Consider the following 26,668-nt stretch of genomic DNA (forward strand, 5'->3'; position numbering starts at 1 on the left):
AAATTATCAATGGCACCAACATAACTTTCAGCTGCCCCCTCCCCTTTTATGAAACGTCAGTCGCTTACAAATTGCAACAATAATAAACACAATGAATTTCAATAGAAACGAAAGAGACGTGAATTAAATTGAACAAAAATGGAATTGTTTAGATCAGAATCGTATTATATATTTGTTAGAAACGAATCAAGTTTGTGGTGGAATCGATTTACTGCGAAATTTTCAGTCAGATCAGGTACGTGTTCTAATTACTTTATTTTCGTTTTTTTGCAGTTTATATAACTAAATTAAATGTAAAAATTAAAATATTTTGATGAATTATATTAATATAAACAACTAAAATGCCTATAGAAGAAGTTTTGTGCTTTTAGAAGATCTCTAAATACAAGATTCTTTTCAGCATGGGATCTGTCAGATATCGAAGATATAGAATGCTTAGGCATAACAGAAGGCATTATCGGGTTGGTAGAGCATACCAACGTCTACGAGCCCCGGCTAATAATCATCAAGGAGGCGGTACCTGTTGGCCAAATATATTTTCACCACACAATATACAAAATTAAGTCAATTGCTTTTCTTAATTCTGGGGCTGTGAACCACGATGTTCAGCTGTCTACGTGTACTAAGCACGGCTCTTCAGGGGGGCCGAAGAGTGCTAGTAAGAAAATGGGGGCTCGGTTGTTTGAAAACTCAGCTTTTCTAAATAAAACTGTGGGGGCGGTGAAGAGTGTTAGTAATACTATAAAGACGACAACGCAACAGGCGGCTACACAGGTAAGATGACCTATACGTCTATTAAAACTAGATTTCTCATTCTAAACATAGCTTCAGAAACTGTTTGTTTCAATGTCTTGGTTGTGAAAACAATAAATAAGTAAATAATAAATAAATAAATAAATATTACAGGACATTCTTACACAGATTTACTGAATCCTATGGTAAGCTCAAGATGGCTTGTATTGCAGGTACTCAGCCAACAATATATATATAATATACAAATACTTATATACATAGAAAACATCCATGACTCAGGAACAAATATCTGTGTTCATCACACAAATGAATGCCCTTACTGGGATTCGAACCCGGGACCGTGACTTAGCATATGATATGGTTAAAACTTTCAGCTTGTTAAAAATAAATATTTGAATTATGTATCTGCCTGTTGGAGATTGATAAGACCTGCTCGCTCATTCAAGACTTATATCATAATGTCAAACTGGGTAAAGTAATGCTTTCTCTCAATCAATTTTTGTTATTACTATAATAATTGAGCCTGTTATGTGAGCCATTTTTTTCAAAGTTGTCCACCCCACTTTTTTTGTAACATGGGTATTTTTTACGCTATTCATACTCAAAATCGCGAGGTCTTTCGATCCTGATAGGAGAAAAAATTGTCCCAAGATTTCCATACATTTTTTAAACATTCCATTCTGTTTGAAAAAAATGTTAACGGAATTGGAAAAAACCTATGGACACTTTTTTCTCCTATTACGATTGAAAGAGCTCGCCATTCTGAGTGGAAACCACATAAAAATTTCCAAATCCAAAAAAAGTGTGGTGGACAACTTTGAAAAAATGGCCCATGTGTCCCGCGATAGGCACAGGCTTCATATCACACATGAGAGTCCCCAGTAGTAGCCCAATGCAGATTATGAAATTCCCATACACCTTTGAATTTTTTTGCAGATGCATATAGGTTTCCTCATAATGTTTTCCTATTTATTTCCCATACAAATACTATACATTCACACATGATTAAATATTACCTACATGACAAATTTAATGACACTGAATGTCAACCAGTTTAAGAACCAACTAGATAACTATTTAACGAATTTAAAGAACACATCTTAAGAAAGAATAGTTGGATACAGGCAACTATCAGAGTCCAATGCCTGCTGAAACCGGTTCACGCGTATCTATATATCACGTGAATGGGTTCCAGCAGGCATTCTACAAAGCTGCCCAAAGAGCCTCTACATGGATCTATATTCCCACGCACGCCTTATAAATTAACAGGTTCGAAAGACCTGAGAGTTTCAAACGGAGATACAAATAATAATAATAATATACTTTCCTTCAGGTTAAACACACAGTGAAGAAGCAAGGCGATCTCAAAGTTTCTGAACGCTTTGACAAACGCCTAACAGACGAACTGTACAAGATATTTGACGACACTGACAGTTTCTTCTACTCTCGGACCCTTGATTTGACGAACTCACTACAACGGCAGTATGAGATTGAGAAAGTATTGGAGACAGAGGAGGGGGTCACGAAGGCTGTATCGGATATTACGAGGTGGTGGAAACATGTGGATGATCGGTTCTTCTGGAATAAACATATGCTGAAAGATGTCATTGCTTTAGAGGTAAGGATTGTAAAGTGTTTATTAATGAAATCAGTACATGTGTTGTAATAAACAGAACTTAAACTACTAAACTTAATCTAACACGGAATAAATATATGTACATACAAATAAAGAAACAGGAGCAAGCTCGGCGCCAGATGGTAGGGTGCCCAGAAGGCTGGTAGCATTGCCGTGCTTGATCGCTGCTTCCACTTCGCAAGAAACAAACCCATACATCGATCTAAACTACTACTAAGTTTAAATCGATGATCTCCACTTAAAAAATCACGTTCGTCGCTCCGTTTTGCCGTGAAAGGCGGACAAACAGACACACACTTTCCCACTTATAATATTATAGTATGGATTATAAATGGAAAAGTGTGTGTGTCTGTTTGGAAAACGGAGCGACGAATAGACGTGATTTTTAAGTGGAGATAGTTGAAGTGACGGAGAGTGACATAATAGGCTACTCTTTGTCTCTTTCAAACCACTTCCTTACTTTTCCCTTCCTTAAAATGGGGGGTGGAAGTTTGTATGACGCATTCCGCTATATTAGAAGTTAACGCGAGCGAAGCCGCGGGAAAAAACTAGTGTACTTATACATGAATGTTTCGCTCACACAAAACTGAAGATCCGCAACCGTTTAGATAGCGGAATCTGAATTGGAGCTGCAGAACGATTATTCTATGCTCTAAGACTATTGGTCATATCATACACTCATATATTACGATTTAAAACTTCTGTTTTAAGTGCTATGATTCATATTCCATCGAATAAATACAGATTTTTCTTTAGTCAAACTCATATGACGCATGTATGTATTTTAGACTTTCCGATTATGAGTTACGGTTGAAAATCAAGTAAGTATGTTTCGACCCGTGACCGGAAACTGGATCATGTCAAGGGCGGAGTGGAAATTCGATGAGTATTTACGCTCAGTTGAATGGAACTTTAATACGAGTTACATGCGTCATTTATATATGCTTGTTTCATAGGCTGAGAATGTAATTTTCCTATGTAGATCATACCGTCTCATACATTAAAATGCGACCGCCTAAGCCAGCGTCCACTCATGAGACGCATGTCTTGCGGCGCGCAACGGATGTCTCCGCCACGCCGCCTGAATGTAATTCAAAAAACGTCTCCTCAGTACATTTTGTATGCCTGCCGCCTGGGGCGCGTCTTACGTCCTTCCTATAACACATTCAGGCATTCATACATTCAGGCGGCGTGGCGGAGACGTCCCTTGCGCGCCGCGAGACACGCGACGCCTAAGTGGGGACGCTGCCTAAGAACGCGCATACACTACACCACACATAGATGGCGACACAAAAAATGCCTTGTTGCCATCGCTTTTTTGTAGATTGGCGTTAATTGTCACTTTCAAGCCATAAATCTATGTCAAAAGTGACACTTAGACACCTAAACCATAATCAAAAGCTACAAGACATTTTTTTTGTAGCGCCATCTATGTGTGGTGTAGTGTACGTGCGTTCTTAGGCGGTCGCATTTTAATGTATGGGATGGTATGATCTTCTTATATTTTAATCTATGGTAGAATGTAGAGACACAATCAAAAAATATAATACTCACTTTCACTAGACACAATCCTTTGAGACCCGTTTTTAGAAGCAAAAAGAGGAATGTGACATTAGTGAACGAGATTACTGGCATTACTGCGTATAGTTAGATTGGCAAACACAGATTGACAGTTAGGACCATAAGAATTATATATACTAGGTAGAGGTACCTATATATATAGCGTATAACCACGATACAAGGAAAAAGCAAAATCGGTTCATTCGTTCGAAAGCTACGATGTCACAGACAGACAAACAGATACGTCAAACTTATGGATGTATATCTAGATTCCTAAAGTTTTTTCTTCGATTTTTAGATCGCCTAATATTTTTTGGCATAATGATCATTTGGCCTAATTTAAATGTCCTAATATTGTTTCGCCTAACGCCGTTAAACACCCCGTCCGTTTTGCGTCGGCAGTTAATTACAACAAACATTTATAAATTACTAGCTTTTGCCCGCGGCTTCGCTCGCGTTAGAAAGAGACAAAAAGTAGCCTATGTCACTCTCCATCCCTTCAACTATCTCCACCTAAAAAATCACGTCGATTCGTCTCTCCGTTTTGCCGTGAAAGACGGACAAACAAACAGACACACACACTTTGCCATTTATAATATTAGTATGGTAGTATGGACTAGCTTTTGCCCGCGGCTTCGCTCACATTAAATTCCAAAATTCCGGAATGCTGGCGGAAGTGGGGGGTTAGAATAGAAAGAGACAAAAAAGTAGCCTATGTCACTCTCCATCCCTTCAATTCCCTTCTACTACATTTTTTTTTCAGAGCCCTCACTGTGACGAATGGGTCCTACCCATCATCCAAGGATTCGTCCACTTATCCCAAATAGCGGTGGAACCAGCGGACGCGAACCCTCTCAACACAGAGTCATTGTCAAGCGGGGGGTCTTGCGACGAAACCTTTACGCTGGGCGTTATATCGCGGCGGTCGAGATACCAAGCTGGGACTAGGTAAGCCAAATGTACTCTGTCTCATTTGTTTACAATAGAGAGTGAGAATGAGTCACTAATAGCGATCGAGCTAGTTGACGCGAACCCCCTGAACACAGTCGTTATCAAGCGGAGGATCTTGCGATGAAACCTTTACGCTGGGCGTTATATCGCGGCGGTCGAGATACCAAGCTGGGACTAGGTAAGCCTAATATACAATAAATCGCAAAGAATGAAGTTGCGAAATATAATATGTCTCATTTGTTTACAATAGAGAGTGAGAAGGAGTCACTAATAGCGATATTAGCGATCGAGCTAGTTGACGCGAACCCCCTGAACACAGTCGTTATCAAGCGGGGGATCTTGCGATGAAACCTTTACGCTAGGCGTTATATCGCGGCGGTCGAGATACCAAGCTGGGACCAGGTAAGCCTAATATACTCTGTCTCATTTGTTTACAATAGAGAGTGAGAAGGAGTCACTAATAGATAGCGATCGAGCTAGTTGACGCGAACCCCCTGAACACAGTCGCTATCAAGCGGGGGATCTTGCGATGAAACCTTTACGCTGGGCGTTATATCGCGGCGGTCGAGATACCAAGCTGGGACTAGGTAAACCTAATATACTCTGTCTCATTTGTTTACAATAGAGAGTGAGAAGGAGTCACTAATAGCGATCGAGCTAGTTGACGCGAACCCCCTGAACACAGTCGTTATCAAGCGGAGGATCTTGCGATGAAACCTTTACGCTGGGCGTTATATCGCGGCGGTCGAGATACAAAGCTGGGACTAGGTAAGCCTAATATACTCTGTCTCATTTGTTTATAATATAGAGTGAGAAGGAGTCACTAATAGCGATCGAGCTAGTTGACGCGAACCCCCTGAACACAGTCGTTGTCAAGCGGGGGATCTTGCGATGAAACCTTTACGCTGGGCGTTATATCGCGGCGGTCGAGATACCAAGCTGGGACTAGGTAAGCCTAATATACTCTGTCTCATTTGTTTATAATATAGAGTGAGAAGGAGTCACTAATAGCGATCGAGCTAGTTGACGCGAACCCCCTGAACACAGTCGTTGTCAAGCGGGGGATCTTGCGATGAAACCTTTACGCTGGGCGTTATATCGCGGCGGTCGAGATACCAAGCTGGGACTAGTGGGACTAGGTAAGCCTAATATACTCTGTCTCATTTGTTTACAATAGAGAGTGAGAAGGAGTCACTAATAGCGATCGAGCTAGTTGACGCGAACCCCCTGAACACAGTTGTTATCAAGCGGGGGATCTTGCGATGAAACCTTTACGCTGGGCGTTATATCGCGGCGGTTGAGATACCAAGCTGGGACTAGGTAAGCCTAATATACTCTGTCTCATTTGTTTACAATAGAGAGTGAGAAGGAGTCACTAATAGCGATCGAGCTAGTTGACGCGAACCCCCTGAACACAGTCGCTATCAAGCGGGGGATCTTGCGATGAAACCTTTACGCTGGGCGTTATATCGCGGCGGTCGAGATACCAAGCTGGGACTAGGTAAGCCTAATATACTCTGTCTCATTTGTTTACAATAGAGAGTGAGAAGGAGTCACTAATAGCGATCGAGCTAGTTGACGCGAACCCCCTGAACACAGTCGCTATCAAGCGGGGGATCTTGCGATGAAACCTTTACGCTGGGCGTTATATCGCGGCGGTCGAGATACCAAGCTGGGACTAGGTAAGCCAAATATACTCTGTCTCATTTGTTTACAATAGAGAGTGAGAAGGAGTCACTAATAGATAGCGATAGCGATCGAGCTACATATATTCCCATTACGAATTGAACTGTGCGATGAATGAATATAACGACAAGCGCACATTTTGGTCGCTATTTCCTTAATCTATTAAGGGCCGGTTGCATCAAACCGTCTGTCACCGTTAAAGCGTTCGTTAAGCGGTCGAGCAACCTGCCTGTTCATTTGCCTCCTATACCATAAAAAAATGTATGGGAAGTTCCATAGACATCTGTTGCGTGACGATGTTGTGCCTGTCAAATGTGGTTGATGCAACTGGCCCTAAGTTGTATAGTACCTTTAAATATTACGTGTTATTTTAGGTACAATCGACGAGGAATCGAGCCGGAAGGCCATGTAGCCAACTACGTGGAAACTGAGCAGATCGTCTCCATCATGTGTTCTGATAGCATACACAGGGCTTCTTTTGTTCAAGTGAGTTCACTTCACTATTATCTATTATTTTCTATTGTATACGAAAGCAACCAGGATTTTGTTTTTACTAGTACCTACTACCAAAGACATATATAACTCCGTATAGACAGATAAAGTCTAAGATAAAAAAACGTACCTCAGTACCATACAGAAAAAGGTACGGTGGCCTAGATGGCATTACACCTTTGGGGTACGCTCAGCTAGATGGCGCTAATATTAATATTTGACATTTTAACACACAAGCTAAAAACAAGAACATGGGCCAAATTGTCAAAACTGAGGTTCCATACTTTTAAGCCTGTGTCAAGAGATGGCAGTCTATGTACTGTGATTACACATTTTACTTCGACAGTAACTCTCTATAATACTCGATCCTCTTTGCTACTACACAAATACATACATACAATCACTCCTGTATCCCATAAAGGGGTAGGCAGAGCACATGACCTGCTCAAATCTTGGCAAGAAGGGATTGAAAGAAAACGAAACGAAATTGTGTTGTGACATTGCAGTGACAGGTTGTCAGCTTCTCGCCTACGCCACAAATTAATCCATATCCCACAGTCGACTTCTACGACACCCATGGAGAGAAAGGGGGTGGTGAAATTCTCCATCCGTCACCACACGGGGTTCACTACACAAATACTCGTAAAAAATTTGGAACTACAAATAAAAATAAAAAATTTTTTTTTTTATTTGACTAGGAGGCAAGTAGCCTATAAATGGGAAAGTGTGTGTGTCTGTTTATTTGTCAGTCTTTCACGGCAAAACGGAGCGACGAATTGACGTGATTTTTTAAGTGGAGATAGTTGAAGGGATGGAGAGTGACATAGGCTACTTTTTGTCTCTTTCTAACGCGAGCGATGCCGCGGGAAAAAGCTAGTTTACAATAAAGCTTATAAATACATACAATATAAATACATCAACATTTGATGCATCCCTCCTCCTCCTTGCGTTATCCCGGCTTTGCCACGGCTCATGGGAGCCTGGGGTCCGCTTTGACAACTAATCCCATGATTTATTTAGTCGTATGGCAAAGAACAGAAACATTCATAGGTTAAAATTAAGTCCAATCAGCCATTTATTGGCCTCGTCGCTAAGGGTGATCAGGTCTTCTGTAGGTCCATTGGCATATGATTAATCCCATGATTTGGCGTAGGCACTAGTTTTACGAAAGCGACTGCCATCTGACCTTCCAACCCGAAAGGTAACTAGGCCTTATTGGAATTAGTCCAGTTTCCTCACGATGTGTTCCTTCACCGAAAAGCGACTGGCAAATATCAAATGACATTTCGCACATATGTTCCGAAAAACTCATTGGTTCGAGCCGGGGTTCGAACCCGCGACCTCCGGATCGAAAGTCGCACGCTCTTACCACTAGACTACCAGCGCTTCAACATTGATGCATCTTGGAAAGTAATTCTGATACTTCTGACTAATGTCAGCAAAACTACAGTAAAAGATAAAAGTGAGCGCGAGTGAAAGGAAAACCTAACTATACGATTACATAACCACTAAATTTGAACTCAAACCGTCACGCGCTGGTGGCCCATTACTTTCCTTATTTTATGTGGTTATTGTAAATCGTACTAATTATGTAATTTAACCTCGTAAATCACAATGTAATTACATAATATATATACATATACAAAGTAATAGTACAGTACTATGTAGTCCACACCTCAGACACTGGCGGTCAAATATATGAAAGAGGCGCGTTCCTAGCACAGTCTAAGCTCGTGTAGGTGAACGCGTACTATGCTTGTATGAGTGACATATGAAAGGTCGACTGTTCGCGTTTTTGACAGGCGGTAACTGTGAGGTAACCGAGAGGGGGTGGGCGGCACTTTCAGCGGGGAACGGGAGTGGCCATACTGTACGATAGTACTCTTTATTATACTGTGGTAGTACAGAAACCGGACTAATTCTAATAAGGCCTAGTTACCCTTCGGGTTGGAAGGTCAGATGGCAGTCGCTTTCGTAAAAACTAGCGTCTACGCCAAATCACGGGATAAGTTGTCAAAGCGGACCCCAGGCTCCCATGAGCCGAGGCAAATGCCGGGATAACCTCTATAACCTCACCTAAATCTAGTTAATTGGTGTTGTGTTGATTTTTGCTACTTTATGTGTTTATTTTTTATGCTTTTATGTATTTTTAGTTACTCAGTGCTTTGGTTTTTACTGTCATGCTGTGTAACGTATTTTAAATAAATAAATAAATACCGCAAGGAGGATGATGATTTAAATGGTAAGAAAGCCTGTTGTCAAGGCGTTAAGTGTGTGTTCAGATATTTTTAAACACCTCGGCAGCTCCAATATATTTGATGGCGACAGTAACATTTACGGCTCAGCCACGACATTGGTCTAAGCGTGACAGCGGTGAGCGGCGGCCACATATTGGAGCGAGTCACAGCGATGGGACTTTTCATTCGCACGTATGGCTGCCGCTCACCGCTGTCGCGCTTAGACCAATGTCGTGGCTGGGCCGTTATCTCTCAAACAAATTCATCCCAAATTCTTGTAGAAGTTTCAAATTTAATGCTTGTTTTACAGGTTCGAGGTTCGGTGCCTATTTTCTGGAGTCAGCCGGAGTACAAATTTAGACCACCCCCGCGGCTAGATAAGGGTAAGTAGTAGGTACAATACTAGTACGAGTAGGTAGTGCAAGATCGAGATCGAATACCGAGAGCCGTCATCTCACCAAGGTGCAAAATGTAGGTTTAATATTACTAAACTAAAATGGAATTGGACGGGACATGTTGCTAGGCAGAGTGATGGCAGGTGGACTAAAATGTTAACGGAATGGTGGCCGCTAACAAATGCAAGTGCCTGGCATCCGTTGGGTCGACGACATCCGGAAAATTGCGGGGCACAACTGGATGGACTAGCCCAGGACCGGGAGAAGTGGCGTACCTATTAGAAGAGAGGCCTTTACAATACAATACAATACTCATTATTGCACACCTCACATAGTTTACAAGACCTTTGCTCAGCAGTGGGCGATAAAGGGATGATATGATGATGATGATGATGAGTACTATACGCATATTCAGTGTCATTATTATTTTACTCCAGTGCATACCAGTACAATTCTATCAACGAATACATAACGTCTAGTCTAGTGGACTAAGAACCCAGAGCCGCCAGATCCTCCTCAAATTCTCAAGGATGAATCTTTGGGATAATGTAGAGTTCGTATCGACGTTTAATGTCTGCATATTACCTAGTTCGGCCCGTCGGCCACTTTTTGCAGATTAAAAAAAACACTAACTTTCCTTGAATTCTCAATGCTGATTTTTATATATGTAATAGAAAAGACTGTAAGGATCTGATAATCATCCTTTCCAGACCATTTTACGCCGGCCGTAACTTTTACCAGACGCTTAAGTCTCTCTAACTTAACCTAATTTTTCAAGATGCGGCCGGCGCAAATGGTTAGGAAATGATGATTATCAATTCATAACAGTATTTTCTAACACATGTATAAAAATTGACCTTGAGAATATAAGGAAAGTAAAGCCTCCGCCACACATAAAGCGTTTTGATAGAGTAGCGTTAGCGGAGCGCAATGATATATCCGCGAGCATTCCGCTCGCAATCCGCGCTATTCGCCAGCGTTCGTCGCTGCTCCGCTGACTCTCCGCTACCGCTCCGCCTACGCTATCATAACGAGCATGTCTGGCCGAGCTTTAAGTGTATTTAAAAAAACCTTATAGCATGAAAAATGGCCGACGGCCCGTACTAGATAGTATGCAGATATTAAACGTCGATACAAACTCTACATTATCCCAAAGTTTCATCCTAGAGAATATGAGGAAGGTCTGGCGTCTCTGGGCTCTTAGTCCAAGAGTCTAGATAGGCGTTGCTTGAAAATAGAAGCGTATTAGTCCGTTTTCACACTATCCGATCCAATATCGGATGTCGGAAGTATTTCGATAGAAAAAATCCAAGATGGCGGCTGTAATGTATGGGATATCGGTCCGACATCCGATATCGGATCGGATAATGTGAAAACGCACTTAGACGGTATATTTATTACATTGTACAATTTCAGGCGAAGAGGAAACACAGGAAGCCTTCAAAAAGCACTTTGACGAAGAGCTGAAGCTGTACAAGCAAGTGTGCATAGTTAACTTGGTTGAGCAGCAAGGCAGGGAAAAGGTTATATTCGATACTTACGGAGAACATGTGCTGAAATATAACAGTCCGGACCTGATATACGCTACGTTTGACTTTCACGAGTCTTGGTGAGTTTTCCTTGGGGCACAGAATAAGGGTTCCCCAAACCTATCGACGCGGTATCGGCTCCAGTCGACTAAAATCGCTCGTTAGTATGATTAGTGAAATAGATAGCGCCCACCAGAAAGTGTGCTTCCTAGCGGTGACATATTGATCATTGTTTTCTTGTTACATGTCTAGTACATTTTTACAAATTCTCGTATATTTTTTTGATGTGACTTTGGATTCAGTACGATACTATGTCACCGCTAGAAAGTATGACACAAATGTTCACATGCTTCTTGAGGCTACCATGGGACCTGAAATCTGTGTGAGAATGTACGTAGATGTCTTAATATTACGAGTAGTATATATTTATTTATAATATTCATCATTTACTTTTTTTTCACAGCCGAGGTATGCACTACGAGAACGTCAGTATACTCATTAATGCGCTTGTGGAAGTCATCAACGAAATGCGTTTCTGCTGGCGCGACGACAGAGGCCTCATATGCAGTCAAACTGGCGTTTTCCGAGTCAACTGCATTGACTGTCTTGATCGGACTAATGTAGTACAGGTAAGAATGTTATTTGATGACGGTTGTTTACAGAAAATCGACCATTTATAAGTTTACTAGCTTTTGACCGCGGCTTCGTTCGCGTTAGAAAGAGACAAAAAAGTAGCCTATGTCACTCTCCATCCCTTCAACTATCTCCACTTGAAAAATCACGTCAATTCGTCGCTCCGTTTTGCCGTGAAAGACGGACAAACAAACAGACACACACACTTTCCCATTTATAATATTAGTGTGGATGGAGTTGCTCCCATAATTCCATTGGGAGATCTTTCATTGGCAGCTGACGTTAATTCGCTATATGTACTAAGGCCCCGCGCACACGGAGGCAACAGTTGCTCGGCGACTTTCGTATTTGTATGAAAAGTTGCGTCGCCTCGTGTGGCACCTTCATACTAGCCCATAGACCGAGCGACGGAGACAAAACAGTTTTGTCTCCCGTCTGTGGGGGCCCTAAGCCTCAATCCATCACTATCAATCCCCCTTTTATTTTTTACTCCCTTTGCTAGGATTTCATGTTATTTTTGACATCGTTTCTAATACACTGTAAAGAACCCCGCAGCAAACATAGGGAAAAAGTGGTTTCAGTCAAATCGCATGAAATTTTAGTATGATGTCGTCTCCTGATTATTTTTTTATAAGGGCACAACTCCCTCAGACTTATACTTTCAGAAATAATCAAGTATATATTTTTCTATTTACGCGACGTGTTTTTAGAAATCAATATATCTAAATGATACTCACTGACAGTTACTGACAGTTATTAATAGTTTCCCGATATCGGATTGCAATATCGACTTTCTGTAGGTTGTCGATTGGAATACGTCTCAAACCCCGAGGAGTGACAAGATTATTGCAGACAAAGCAAAGATTTCTTGCTGCCATCATCTAGTATGCTTAACATAAGTGTTGTGCTTAATTAAAATGTGCTTATAATTAAGTACGTAATTATCGAAAAGAATAAATCATCTTTATAATGTAGCTGTCTGTCACATTGACTTTCATTTTATCAGTTATCTATGTTACGAACTCTATGCAAAATAGAGCATCTTTGCTCTGGAGGAATTACGTAAAATAGGTAAATTTACATATATTTTGTATAAAACAATTAAATTAATTATTTTCGAAAGTATAAGTCTGAGAGAGTTGTGCCCTTATAAAAAAATAATCAGCAGACTTAATTCTACATCATACTAAAATTTCATGCGATTTAACTGAAACCACTTTTTCCCTATGTTTGCTGCGGGGTTCTTTTTCATTCAGAATTCGAAGACTAAATAGTTTTGAGCAAGATTAATGTTAATTTTTTTTAAATTATAAATTGGCTTACTCTTGGGCACAGACTAGCCAAAGGCAAAGACGTGGCCTACGATGGAGTGAGCTCGCCCAGAAGATGCCTGTTCACCTTAGATTTGAAGGATGCCGGGTTATAGGAATTTCACTCCTTGGCAGTCGGCACTAGATTAGAACCCAAAAGCTTGTATATTTACTGCACTGTATTTACCTTCGTTTTTCTTTAACAACCGAATAAATCAATTTTTTTGAGTTGTTCTCCTAAAAATCTCATTTTCTCAAACATGCAATGAAATATTGTCTTTACGTTCCTTAAAATGGGCTGGGAAGTATCGCTTTTTGGGCGCGACAACTCGAGAGGACTGTAAAGGGATTTCATATTATTTTTCAGGCCTAGGCCTGCAAAGTAACTTTTTTTTATAAAATATTGTCCTTTAGAGCATTTTTTTTTTTATTTCATTGTATGTTTGAGAAAAGCACTATACATGCCTCGGCGTGAAAACGGATTCCCGGCCTCGTATCTCTATCCGGCCTCGCTCGCACGCTCGCTCGGCCGTATATACCCACTTGGCCGGAAATCCTCATTTTCCCAGCCTCTGATGTAATGTACTATTTATCCACAGACAGCCATCGCCAAGTACGTATTGGAGCTCCAACTATGCCGCCTCGGCCTTGGAGCGCCGGGAAGTGGTCTACCGCCAGCTTTGCGCAACGCTTTCCTGACACAGTGGGCTGACAACGGAGACATACTGTCTAGACAGTATGCGGGCACTAAGGCACTTAAGGTACCACGCAGTAATTCCTACTGATTATTGCAGTGAATTATTTTTCAATGCACGAAGACAGCTTTGGTGATGCGTCGAAAACAACGCGAAATTTTCTGATATCCTTAATATTGCTTTACAAGTGCATGGTGTGGAAAATATTGTTACTTTGGTGATGCGTCAAAAACCATGCGGAATTTGATGGTATTTTAATCTCACTTTATAAAAGCATGGTGTGGGGATATACACTCAAAAAACATTCGTTAACAGGCAAATACACGCATGTTTAGAAAGGTACTTATGGTAACGAAATGTTACCATCTTACAGGTTTTTTTACAATATTCGAAGTAATAAGAAAAAATAAACGACTTACCTTTCGTCGTTTCGTATTTTGCATCAGGCCCCGTAGAGCCACAGAAATGCAGTCTGGCTCTGTCGCGCCAATACGCAAGAGGGATAGAGATAGATAGCATTTCTGCGGCGTTTGGCGTCGCAGAAATGACATTCGGTTACGGGCTCAGGTACTACAAAAGAAAGAGGAATGTAACCATGATATTCTACAAAAAAATTAGAGATCTCTTGTAATTTATTTATTTAATCTGTTGACATTAATGAATTTCACTTTCTCCTACAGGGCGATTATACACGAACAGGCGAAAGAAAATTCACAGGCATGATGAAAGATGGAATGAATTCAGCTAGCAGGTAATTATTTATATTTTTTACTTACTTTACCTACGTGAGACTTGTACCCATTTTCGCTGAAGCCACAGAAATATATATTCAAGAATGAAACTATAATTAAATTTAGCTGATTGTACATTCTAAATCATGTAACTATATTAGCTCACGCAAAAAAGAACAACATGACGGGCATTTTCTCCTGGCAGATTCGTGATCCGCCATTTTAGCGACGCGATGACACAATGCGCCATAGACATCGCCCTAGGGCAGCCCATAAACTACACGACCATAGAGGAGCACGACAGCGTTTGGCGCGATTTCAAAACGGCCAGTCTTATGGTCGTTGAGATGGACACGGATAAGCCGAAGTTAGAATTGGTCCCGAGTTATTTTGGACAGCCCTTAACACAGGAGATGTTGTCTGTGGAGATCGCGTATGGATTAGGGAGGTCAGTGTGGCTTGGTTTCTGAATTGCCGCTTTACCTTTTTCAATTTATAGAAATATTTGTGTTTAAACAAAAAGCACTCAAAATTGTGTAAACTTGGAAAATTGTAGCTCTAAAACTAAACTGTCAGTTTAATATTGGTTATTTGTGTCCGCTTATTAACAATTGTTTGTGACCTCCCTTATCGCAATTGGGTCTTATCGATATATTTTTTTCAATTGGCATTTTTTTTGTTACAAAACACGACTAATAAATGACCTTATAAACAGTTTTGATCTAAAGTAAGTTTTCTCTCCTGTGGTTTCTTAGAACTTATTTTTGAGGACTAAATTTAATTCAATAGATTAATTTATCTATTCTGGCGCCTGGCAGCTATTTGTCCTTTAAAACATTTGCCACGCGTGGTGAAAACCCCGCTAAATAATTTGACGTTGTATGAAACAAACAGTCACTTTACAACAAAAACTCAACAACTCCTCTTAGCCATTGTGAACCATGTTAGTAAGATTATTTTTGTTTAATTAATCTAGTGATTTTTCGCTGTCATCTAAAGAAAAAGGAATAATACTCGTCTATAATGAACTACCCTTTGTTACAGATACTACCTCTCAACATTCAAGGATGCACTCCGACAAACGGCGATAGATGTGATGACGGGTGAATCGCGCCACATTCCTGAACAACTGACCGGCATCGAGTGCAATGCAGTCAAGGTGGCAGTGTTTCCCGCCAGTGCATGCCCTGTTTTAGACTATGTATATAATCCTATCCTACTCCTTTAACCCTCTCTCTCTCTCTCTCTCTCTCTCTCCCTCCTCTCTCTCTTTTTTGCTATTTATAAGAAAGAAGTACAAGCAGTAGTTAGATTTCAATTGGTGCCGTGACCAGGATTTGAAAACGCAAAAACACTTTCCTGAACAGCTGACTAGCATCGAATGTACTGCAGTTAAGACGGCCATGTTTGTCGCGAGTGTATACCCTACCCTTTCCATTTAACCCAAAAATAATAGATGCAGTAGTTAGTTTTCAATTGGTGCCGTGACCAGGATTTTGAAACTTCTTAGTCACGGCACATCCCAAAACGACTTACCGGAATAGAGTGCATCACAAACAAGGTTGCTATGTTTTACGCAAGTGCATGCTCTATTTTAGAATATGCATATAAGTCTGTCCTTTCCTTTCCCTTTATTCCACAACAGAGTAGTAATCCTTCGATGTAAACAAGAAAATAAAGAGGAGCAGCTACATTTTGGTGCTGTGACCAGGATGTTTTTTTCTCTTTAAATAGTTTCATCTAGTCCAGTGTATGACCTGCTTTAGACCCGTTCCCCTTTATTTCTTAAACACAAAGTAGTGGCAATAATTTGGACCGTAGCCTGTTATGTAGATAGTTTCATCTTTCTAAACCTAATAAGATTGAAAGTGCAACCTTTCAATATCTATGCATGCTTGGTAAAACCCTTTTATATTATCTCCCACTACACAGTTTTTGTGCCGTAATCGAAACCGAAACTCCGCTTTAACACTCTTAAAAAAGCAGTTTCTATGCTGTTAAAAATCGCCTGAAATCGAACATTTGAAATTTACCTTACAAGTGACAAAAAACAATCAGTTTAAATAAAGTAAATTTGCAGGAACAAAGCGTGGACACAACAGCTATGGCGCAACACGTCAAATCGCTTATCGACGATTGCAAAAAGCTCATCGTGGACACAGAACCTGTATTGGGCGCTTGGGGACTCATCGACGCTGATCCTAAGTAAGATATTACTTATATTGACACCTTCTATCTTCTCCTTGCCTCTTAGTGTTTTTTCTTGCGATAATCGCTCTTAAAAAAAACCTTATGTCAATGAATTCGTTCCAATTTGTTGCCGCGACCAGGATTTAGGATTGATTTCTTTTCAGTTACTTTTATCATAATTCTAATGCTTTTGAGCAATATTTTTAACTAGCATTTGCCCGCGGCTTCGCTCGAGTTAAATTCGATAATTGCGGAATGCTCCATACGAACTTCCACCCCCCCTACAGGGAGGTGGGGGGGTTAGAAAGAGACAAAAAAGTAGCCTATGTCACTCTTCATCCCTTCGACTATCTCCACTTCAAAAATCACGTCAATTCGTCGCTCCGTTTTGTCGTGAAAGACGGACAAACAAACAGACACCTACACCTACCATATGAGTATGGATATTAAGTTCATATTGATTAAGACTAGAAGAATAATCTTAAATCCTTTCTTAGAACTACAGCTAAAACGGCTTTTTCGTTCTTTGCAGTACCGGCGACCCATCGGAAACGGAAATGGATAGCGTACTCCTCCTAACCAGCGACGCGTACCACGTGGCAGATTACGACGAGACCTCAGACCGCGTGCTGTCGGTACAGAAAGTGCCACTTCGGGACATCACTTCAGTGGAGCTCGGCACTGTTGAGACTAACGCCACGGTAATATACACTGGTTCGAGAATAATAGTATTTTATGCAACAGGTGTTTAAAGGAGGCCAAAAAAGACGAGTGGCGGGTAACAATTTGAGGCGAACCGAAGACGCCACGAGTATTTTTTTACTCAGTTAAACGCCGTTGCATACAATACTTTCTCTACGACCATGCACTTAATTTTAATACTTTTCTAGGATACATTTCTTGAAATTCACACTGTTTCCTGTATTTTGCATTGCCAGCGCAGCTGCCCAAAGCCATAGAATAGACTTTTATGTAGGGTTTTAAAGATCTATGCACGACCCTGTAAATGGCGAATTACAGTTCGGGAGTAGAAAAAATCCTGAACTTGCGAGTTTTTCAACACACGAGAAAATACATTTGCACCCGTGTGTAACACAAAACTTTTCTCCCCACTACAGCGAGGAAAGTACAACGCAAAAACGCGTTTATCACTGCTTCTGGTAGTTCCACAGGTGATAAATCATTTTCATCACTAGATTCCCCCAATTTTTAAAGCAGAAAATTAGACTATATCAAGTTCAAATTACTTATCCACTAATGGATAAAATGCGTTTCTACCCGCTGGCATTAAATGATAAAACGCCTGTGTTTGTGTTTTTTTTTCTTACCAACGTCAAATATTTAAAATTCGAGTTTTTCCGAGAAAGCCTGAAGATTACTTACGATTTTTGGTAGGCGTTATTATGATTTTAAAATCACTAAGGCTAAGAGTTTTGAATGATTCACGGTTATTTTCATTAAACTTATATTGACCGGGATATAGACCGTGATTACCTTTTTGATTTTTGTCGAGCTCCCGATATTTCGACGTAGTTGCATGCATCATGATCACGGAAAACTGACGAAGGCGGGTGGATGTTAAAGTTGCATAGACAGCGCGCGATCTACCCTCCTTCGCGCGCGTCGGCTGCGTTCACTTTCAGCGTTACCACTGGTCGCATTGGTTGTTTAGTAGTTAAAAATCAAAAAGGTAATCACGGTCTATATCCCGGTCAATATAAGTCTAATCACTAAGGCTTTTCAAAATCTTCGCTTTCTGTCGCCACTAAAAATAACCTTCTTTACAGATATTCGGCGTCGGCCGCAAGAGCACATCGGAGCCCATATCGTGCATAAGAATTAACTACACGTACAACAACGAGCCTGGCTACTTCCATATGTTCCGGTCTACCACCCTGAGGTTTTTCAATAACATGGCTGTGGTTATTAATACTAAAGACGAGATGATTGGTAAGCTAATTTAAACTTTATTTGTATGACAAAGAACAAGATAAAAGAGCTTTTGAATCATATTTAATAAATAATATAAAAAAATACACATAAACTTTCCTCGATAGAAGGTACTTCATGATTTATAAGATTACTATGTCACTTTCCATCCCTATAACTATCTCCACTTAAAAATCACAATTCGTCGCTCCGTTTTGCCGTGAAAGACGGACAAACAAACAGGGACTCTGTTTTATAAAAAGAAACGAACAAAAAAATTTATCTTTTTTATTTAACAAAAAAGACAATGTACACAAGCATATGATTAAAGTTTCGCCAAACTGTAAAATCTAATTAAATCGAACTCTGTAAACTTGTTTAAGGTTGTTTTTTTACATTAATTCTGAATAATGTATGATGATGTTAGATGGCGCCACCATAGCTTACTTCTATCTCAAGCTTTGTTATGGCATTTGGCTTAACCCCGAGTCCCAGCGACATCATATGATGTCAGTAAAATATAAGTAAATACGTATAAATGCTTGGGGCTCGAAGGGTTAATACATAAATTTGACACAATAACAGGGATTGACAGGCCTAACTATAAGAAAGGCGCCTAGAAAATATTTATGTCTATTTATATTCCACCTCCATTGGACCTTTACTGTCTTTTTAGATTACGTAATAGATTATTGTATTTATATATTGATTTAAACTAACATGATTCGCACTCATAATTTCAGAACTAAACGGGACTTAATCGCGTAAACACTTACATTTATACATATTTGGCCCGACGTTTCCAACAACACATTATGTCCGTGGTCACGGGTAGACTGGCGAAGAATTTAGAACTACCCGCACTTGTTCTTGATGATTCACTTTTGCGCTAGGGTTGTCACTTACTTGGCTGTGTTTTCGCGATGAAGTTTAGTTCTAAGATTATTGTATTTGTTCCCAGAATCGTTGCATTACATCTGCGAATCACTGGTGGTGGCGCGTGATGTGGCTAAACTGCCGCCCATTCCGTTCCATAGCGGCGTCAAATTGGAGAGGCGGAAATCTAAGGTAACTATAAACCTGGCCGTGCTAAAGGTCTATGCTCGGTAGCAAACGATGTTCGACTAAAACTACATACTTATAATCAAATGTTGCGAGTATGTGCGTACAATCCTAGCTGTTTTGTAGTAAATAAGGTAAAAACATTGATTTGTTAAGCTTTCCTATTTATTTCAAGTAGATGGCGCTACACGTTACCTACTCACGTTGATGTAATATTCTAGTTTAAATAAACTGTTTCGTAACATATACTGCAATCGTTTATGAGGTACATATCATTCTAAGGTCAACACTTGATCATTCTTAAAATAATTCTATAATCGCCACAAATTTATTTAATCTTTATTGCACAACAAAATAAGGTACAAATGGCGGACTTAATGCCTCAAGGCATTCTCTACCAGTCAACCAATGGGCTAAACCAGAAAGATTAAGTAGGTGCAGTGTCTTAATAAAAAGAAGGAAAAGGAAACTGTAACCTAAACTATGGATAGATGAATATTAAACTATACATATTCAAGATAAACTTACATATATACGTAATTAAAATAAACATACAGTCATATATATTTACATTGATATACATATACCTAGTGTGAATCATTAAGATGACGACAAATGATTTTTTCTACTCGTCAACTTTAATCTGTCAATTAGGACACCATAGACTAAACTATACGTGCTGACTTTTCAGTGTTGGATAGTCTTTGACACTTAGTCAACTTATAATATTAAATATTTTTTCATTACACTTCACTTTAGTCATCTGAAAAATTTTCAAAAATTTTCCTGGCAAATTTTTCTGCATTTGAAACACATTTTTTTATCTATCGCGTTATCGACCAATCAGAGACGGTTATTACAGACAATTGGTTGCCAGGTAATTCGATGTTGATACAACGCCGAACGACGCTATTAACATTAATTTTAACTTGAATGATGATATTGTTCGTCCATTAATGATGAAGATGATGACTCATAGAAAAAGTATTGTATACAATAGTGATATAATTAAGCTTTTCACTCTCGTACCGTACTATAAGGCGTAACATGGTACTCGACTGAAAAGCTTTGTATTATATCACGATTGTATAAAATACTATTAATTTGTTTCTTATGAAATGTGAGCTATGTTGCAACGTATTTAATTATACGTGTTTATAGATACATCCAATGCAAGCCGCGTCGAGTGGTGCCAGATCTTCGCTATACTTGGATTTATCTCGCCTCCCCACTATCACAAGAAATGTGAGCGAGACGCAACTAGTCGCTGACATACGAAGCGTCGGTAAGTATACCGAGTATAGTAAAACTGCTAAATAAATATTATGTGTGTACGAACCACGGCTCATACTAATGAGTTTTTTGGAACTTAATGGGGTGTCCCAGAAGTAAAGAGACAAATTTATTTTCAAGTTTTTTAATATAAAGTAAACATCAAAGGTAACAATTTTCGTTGAAAATAATAACAAAAGTAATTAAATTATTATATTTATATTAAATTTGCGTTGGCAACACCTTTGTAAGCAATTTTTCTTAAATTTTTTGAGGCCCGCCGCATTACGGCTGTTCCTGATTTTGCAGCCACTTCTTTGGACAATTTGGTCCATATTTGCTTGAAAGCTTTTATGGATTTAGGTTTCTCTGGTCGTTTCTTGTACTCCCTTTTGCACAAGGACCAAAAAATTTCGATACCGCGAGCTTGTGGTACATTAGGAGCGTTTTTTTCTTTACGTACAAAGTCGATGTTTTCGCACTCTAAGTACCGAGTAACATCAGTAGCGTAGTGACACGTCGCCATGTCCGGCCAAAAGATAACCTTATCCCTGAAATGATGCTTGTCTATAAAAGGTATCAACCGTTTAATAATGCATTCGTTCAGATACACTTTTGCGTTCATGGAGGCTGACGAAATGTATGACTCGGAGACATTGCCAAATTGGTCTATAGCTTGCCACACTAAATATTTTGCGAAAAATTTGGCTTTTGCTGCAATTTTTTGGTCGTAAGCCACATCTTTACGACTGGTACAATGGAAATACTGCTTTCCAGGAACATCGTTGGGATCCACCGGAACATAAGTTTCATCGTCAATAACGAGTACTTTGCTTAGCTGACTGTTGTAAACTCTTCGGCACCCTCGTTTTGCACGTTGCTCTTGGTCCTTTATGTATTTAGGAGCTGATTGTTTTACATATGCTTTCAAACCTAGATCATTCTTCTTTATTCTGGCGACAGACGACTTAGGTATTTTTAATTTATCAGCTGCCACTCTGACGGACGTCGAAGGAGTCTTGTCAAAAATCGATTTAACCCGATTTATATTACGAGGTACCGCCACTGTCCTATTTCTTCCCGGAATCTTCTTAAAACTAGTCTCAGCCATTTGTTCGTAACGTCTTATAATTCTATATATACTAGTTCGCCTAGCACCTTCTTGAAGAAAGTGGTTTACTGTATCTTTTTTATTATGAGATTCGTAAAATAGAATAACTCTGTTAGCAAATACTTCATATTCTTGACGCTTCATTTTGAAAAAATATTCCGCAATAATGAAATTCCCGCTTTAAATGACAGATAAGAAAACCATAGACGTCATGACACCTAAACCTTTTTTTCTTTCTTATAAAATTTTCGGCCAGTAAGATTTTTAAAAATGTCTCTTTACTTCTGGGACACCCTTTATTTGCAAAATGTCATTTGATATTTGCCAGTCGCTTTCGGTGAAGGAAAACATCGTGAGGAAACCGGACAATTCCAATGGGCCTAGTTACCCTTCGGGTTGGAAGCTCAGGTGGTAGTCGCTTTCTTCGAAAAACTAGTGCCTACGCCAAATATTGGGATTAATTGTCAAAGCGGACCCCCGGCTCCCATGAGCCGCGGTGAATGCCGCGATAACGCAAGGATGATGATGATGATGGACCACGCCATTATCAAAGAGAATGGATATAGAATATTTTTGTAAAAATAAAGTTTGTAGTCAAGTTGCATTGAGTGCCGTCTCTTGACACATGGTTAACATTTAGAACCTCATTTTTGACAATTTGACCCTAATCATTTACCAGACCCTCTAGCACAACTTGCCTTGTCGCGCGCGAGTCCATACTTAAAGTCGTGCTTGATGTAATACCTATGGACTCGCGCGTAACAAGGCAAGTTGTGCTAAAGGGTCTGATATCGTATTTATTTGACGTTTACGGGGTCATATTGTCTTCAGTATTACTTAATCTAGGTGTTATCATGTCCTAGTTCCGTGTCCATTTTCAGTTCCTCATATATTACTTTTTACATCACTACATAGTATAAAACAAAGTCGCTTTCTCTGTCCCTATGTCCCTATGTATGCTTAAATCTTTAAAACTACGCAACGGATTTTGATGCGGTTTTTTTAAATAGATAGAGTGATTGTAGAGGAAGGTTTACATGTAGGTATAGTACCCGTGCGAAGCCGGGGCGGGTCGCTAGTTATACATATTATCCTCAATTCCTTCAAATCACATGCCTATCCTAACTATACCCCCTATCCCCTCCAGATGACCTCAGACCCCAAACGCCAACAGAGGAAGTGTTGTACCAAATCGTGGGTTGCTCGCAAACGCCTAGGTGTATTTGCTATCGGCGGTCGAACGCGCGGAGCGAAGAGACAAATGTTAGTAAACACACCCAAGATTTACCTTATACACATCGGTATAGTTTTGCAAACTGACCGTCACGTTCAAGTGGACCGGTCATTAATGGTCATTTAAAGTTACTAACGACATTTATAGACTATAGCAGCAACGAGGCATAGTTGTCATAGTTGATAATTTTATATATAAAAGCTAGCTTAATATGTATAAAATTTAAAATTTATTGCAATAACACGTCAAAAAACTATGTTATCATTAAACATAAAACCTAAAATTTCTCGTCTGACTATTTTAAGTTACCAAGTCCCGAATACCTTTAAAAAAAGCTATTCATTAAACTTCCGTGAGACATATTTAAATATACGGATATACTGTTGTTATGGCTCGAAACAAGTCGCCGAACGCGATGTATTAACGTGAGTACATCGGGATATTTAAATATATTAAAATTTTGCATTACAATAGAATTAAAGACAGCTTCATTTTGTCACTTGACAAGTTGTGTTGCTATAACTGGTTATTCGTATATCGATATTGGCAAATTTTGTACGTATATTCGTCGAAGGCGAAGTATCAATGTGACGTAAATTAATTTCTAGTTCCTTTAGCTCTTCGACAAAGCCCCCCGCATTGCGAGGCTCCTATTTCTGAGCAGTTTGCACTACATTCAAAGAAACCTAACCAATATATCGTCACTACTTTTAAAAAATCTCATATCTCACGCTGTTCCTCAAAGTTAAAACGCAGTAAGTCTATATGTATTCCTACAATTTTCTTTTCATTGACAGACGAAGATACAAGTTTTTTTAAAAGTAGTGACGATATCCTATCCTTCTGGTTTAATGTAACACGTTACTTAAATTTCATGAACCTTTTGCTTTTAAGTGTAAGGCTTAGCTTAGGCCTTAGGTGGACGCTCGGCCGGCGGAGCGTGTACGATATGCAGCGTCGACTCAAGATATTTGGATGAGCTTCCATTGTTTGACATGCATGCCGCGCGCCCAATATGAGCGTGCACTAAGCCTTACACTAAGAAGACTCCTAAAGCACATTCTCATAAAATCTCATCATTACAGGATCCAAAGCCCTGACCAACATGTCAGAACAGTTCAGCAAGCTAAACAAGCTGTCTCACTCTCTCAACGCTCGCGCGCGCCCAGCCTTCAACTGAAGTTTGACCAGGGCTCGTCCAAAACCAAGAAAATATTCACACTAGGCGGCAAAACCGACACTAAGAAGAAAGGAAGCCTTTCCGACGGCATGTCCAGTGATTACTCGTCCGATGATGAAAATAGGACTAACATCTTCGAACCTACGCTAGACAACTTCGAGAATACTCAACACTACATAGGATCACAGCAGAAAGAAAAAGACGACTGCGAACTTATTCAAAACCCACTATACTCCTCTAAAATAGAGCCGAATGAACAATTCGACCCTAGCGTAGTCATAACCACCCCAGTTGACAAACAAACTATTAAAACTCCGAGCAATATAAGCAAGAAAAACCCTTTCGACCTAGAAGCTGATACCTGTTCGAATCATTCGAAAACTCCTGAAATTCAAGTCGAAAACGAGGATTACAAACCTGTGCCTCCAAATTCACTAGTACTCTCACAGAAGTTATCTCACAGCTCCAGCGATATAACTATAGATCATATATCCCTACAGGCAGAAGGGGTGAACTACCATAGGTCTAATTCTCAGCATGAGATCACTTTGAACATAGCGCAGAGTCACAGCGAGTCGGCGCTGCGACAGTTGAAGAGTATGGCTAGTCCTGTGGCCGCTACTAAGGATATGGTGTTGTCGCCGCTAACGAAATTGGCTAAGGGCGTGCAAAGTTTGGGGGCGAATTTGGATCCGAGGAAAATCAAGGTGAGTTTTTTTACATTTATGGGATAAGAGTTTTGAATGATTCACGGTTATTTTCATTAGACTTATATAGACCGTGATTACCGTGATTATCTTTTTGATTTTTGTCGTCCTCCTTTGGGTCCCAATTTCTGAAAATGCCCGTAAGTGAAAAGTAGTTTATTCATTCAGTTTCACAGAGGTCATTTATCAAGATTTTTTACCTCAAAATATATTTACATACATTTAAAATTTAAAATTGTATAATTTTGCCAACAGGGCCCAACGACTGCGGTGAAGCATATAACCGAGCAACAATACGAAGAGCACAGAAAACTGCAAGAGAAATGGCGGGACTGCAACACTCGCCTCGTCGCGCTGTGAGTGACCTAACGATTATATCGCGTCGCTGTGAGTGACCCACAGAACACCTCTACTAATAGACCACCAGTATGGCCACTCCCGCTCCCCGCTGAAAGTGCCGCCCAGTTATCGCCCAGTCGACCTGTCTTATCTCACACAGGCACGATACGCGTTCACCTACACGACCTTAGACCGTGTGCGTAGGAACGCGCCTCTTTCATATATTTGATCGCCATTGTCCGAGGTGTGACTAGACGGAGCATTCGAGCCAACTCAAAGTCACCACAGGCATATATCGCGTCCCGTGATTATATCTATTACGACCACCAGTATGGCCACTCCCGCTCCCCGCTGAAAGTGCCGCCCACTCGCTCTCGGTTACCTCACAGTTATCGCCCAGTCGACCTGTCTTATCTCACACAAGCACGATACGCGTTCACCTACACGACCTTAGACCGTGTGCGTAGGAACGCGCCTCTTTCATATATTTGATCGCCATTGTCCGAGGTGTGACTAGACGGAGCATTCGAGCCAACTCAAAGTCACCACAGGCATATATGCCCGATTATATCACGGCGCTGTGAGTAACCTAGCGATTAATTATATCGCGTCGCTGTGAGTGACCCACCTCAACTATTAGACAGAGCATACAAGCCATCTCAAAGTCACCACGATTATATCACGGCGATGTGAGTGACCTAACGATTATATCACGTCGCTGTGAGTGACCCACCAGTGACCCAACGTTTATATTAGCATAATATCGTCACGCTATACGTTACATCACGTTACCACAATGTAAACAGCCACGCATGAATGCTTAGATTGCTTAGTATCTTGCACTCGAGTCGAAAATGACTAAGGCCCACTTGCACCAACCACTTAACTCAGGGTTAGTGGGCTGTCATCTGTCAAATTCCATACAAAATTGTGGATTAACCCTCCATTTTTGTTGGAGCAAGTGGCCCTAAGAAGAGTCATATAATTACTTACGAGCAACATATCGGGTTTCCTAAAACCAACGCCCACAACCTTG

At 40.2% G+C, this 26,668-nt stretch overlaps 1 protein-coding gene across 1 annotated transcript; it reads left to right on the forward strand.

The window, feature by feature from the left end:
* The first annotated feature begins 53 nt into the window (after positions 1-53).
* Positions 54-25,751, forward strand: LOC125238472 (phosphatidylinositide phosphatase SAC2). Its single transcript, XM_048145832.1, is given in 19 exon segments — positions 54-235; positions 401-774; positions 2,087-2,371; positions 4,713-4,897; positions 6,961-7,072; positions 9,626-9,698; positions 11,127-11,319; positions 11,703-11,868; positions 13,782-13,943; positions 14,558-14,628; positions 15,653-15,767; positions 16,689-16,813; positions 17,331-17,499; positions 18,586-18,748; positions 19,689-19,795; positions 20,951-21,074; positions 24,492-24,572; positions 24,575-25,293; positions 25,549-25,751. Coding segments are annotated over 19 exon segments (3,426 nt in total). The 5' UTR covers positions 54-138; the 3' UTR covers positions 25,654-25,751.
* Positions 25,752-26,668: the final 917 nt, after the last annotated feature.

This window comes from Leguminivora glycinivorella, chromosome 23, assembly GCF_023078275.1.
Source record: "Leguminivora glycinivorella isolate SPB_JAAS2020 chromosome 23, LegGlyc_1.1, whole genome shotgun sequence".
NCBI classification, from domain to species: domain Eukaryota; kingdom Metazoa; phylum Arthropoda; class Insecta; order Lepidoptera; family Tortricidae; genus Leguminivora; species Leguminivora glycinivorella.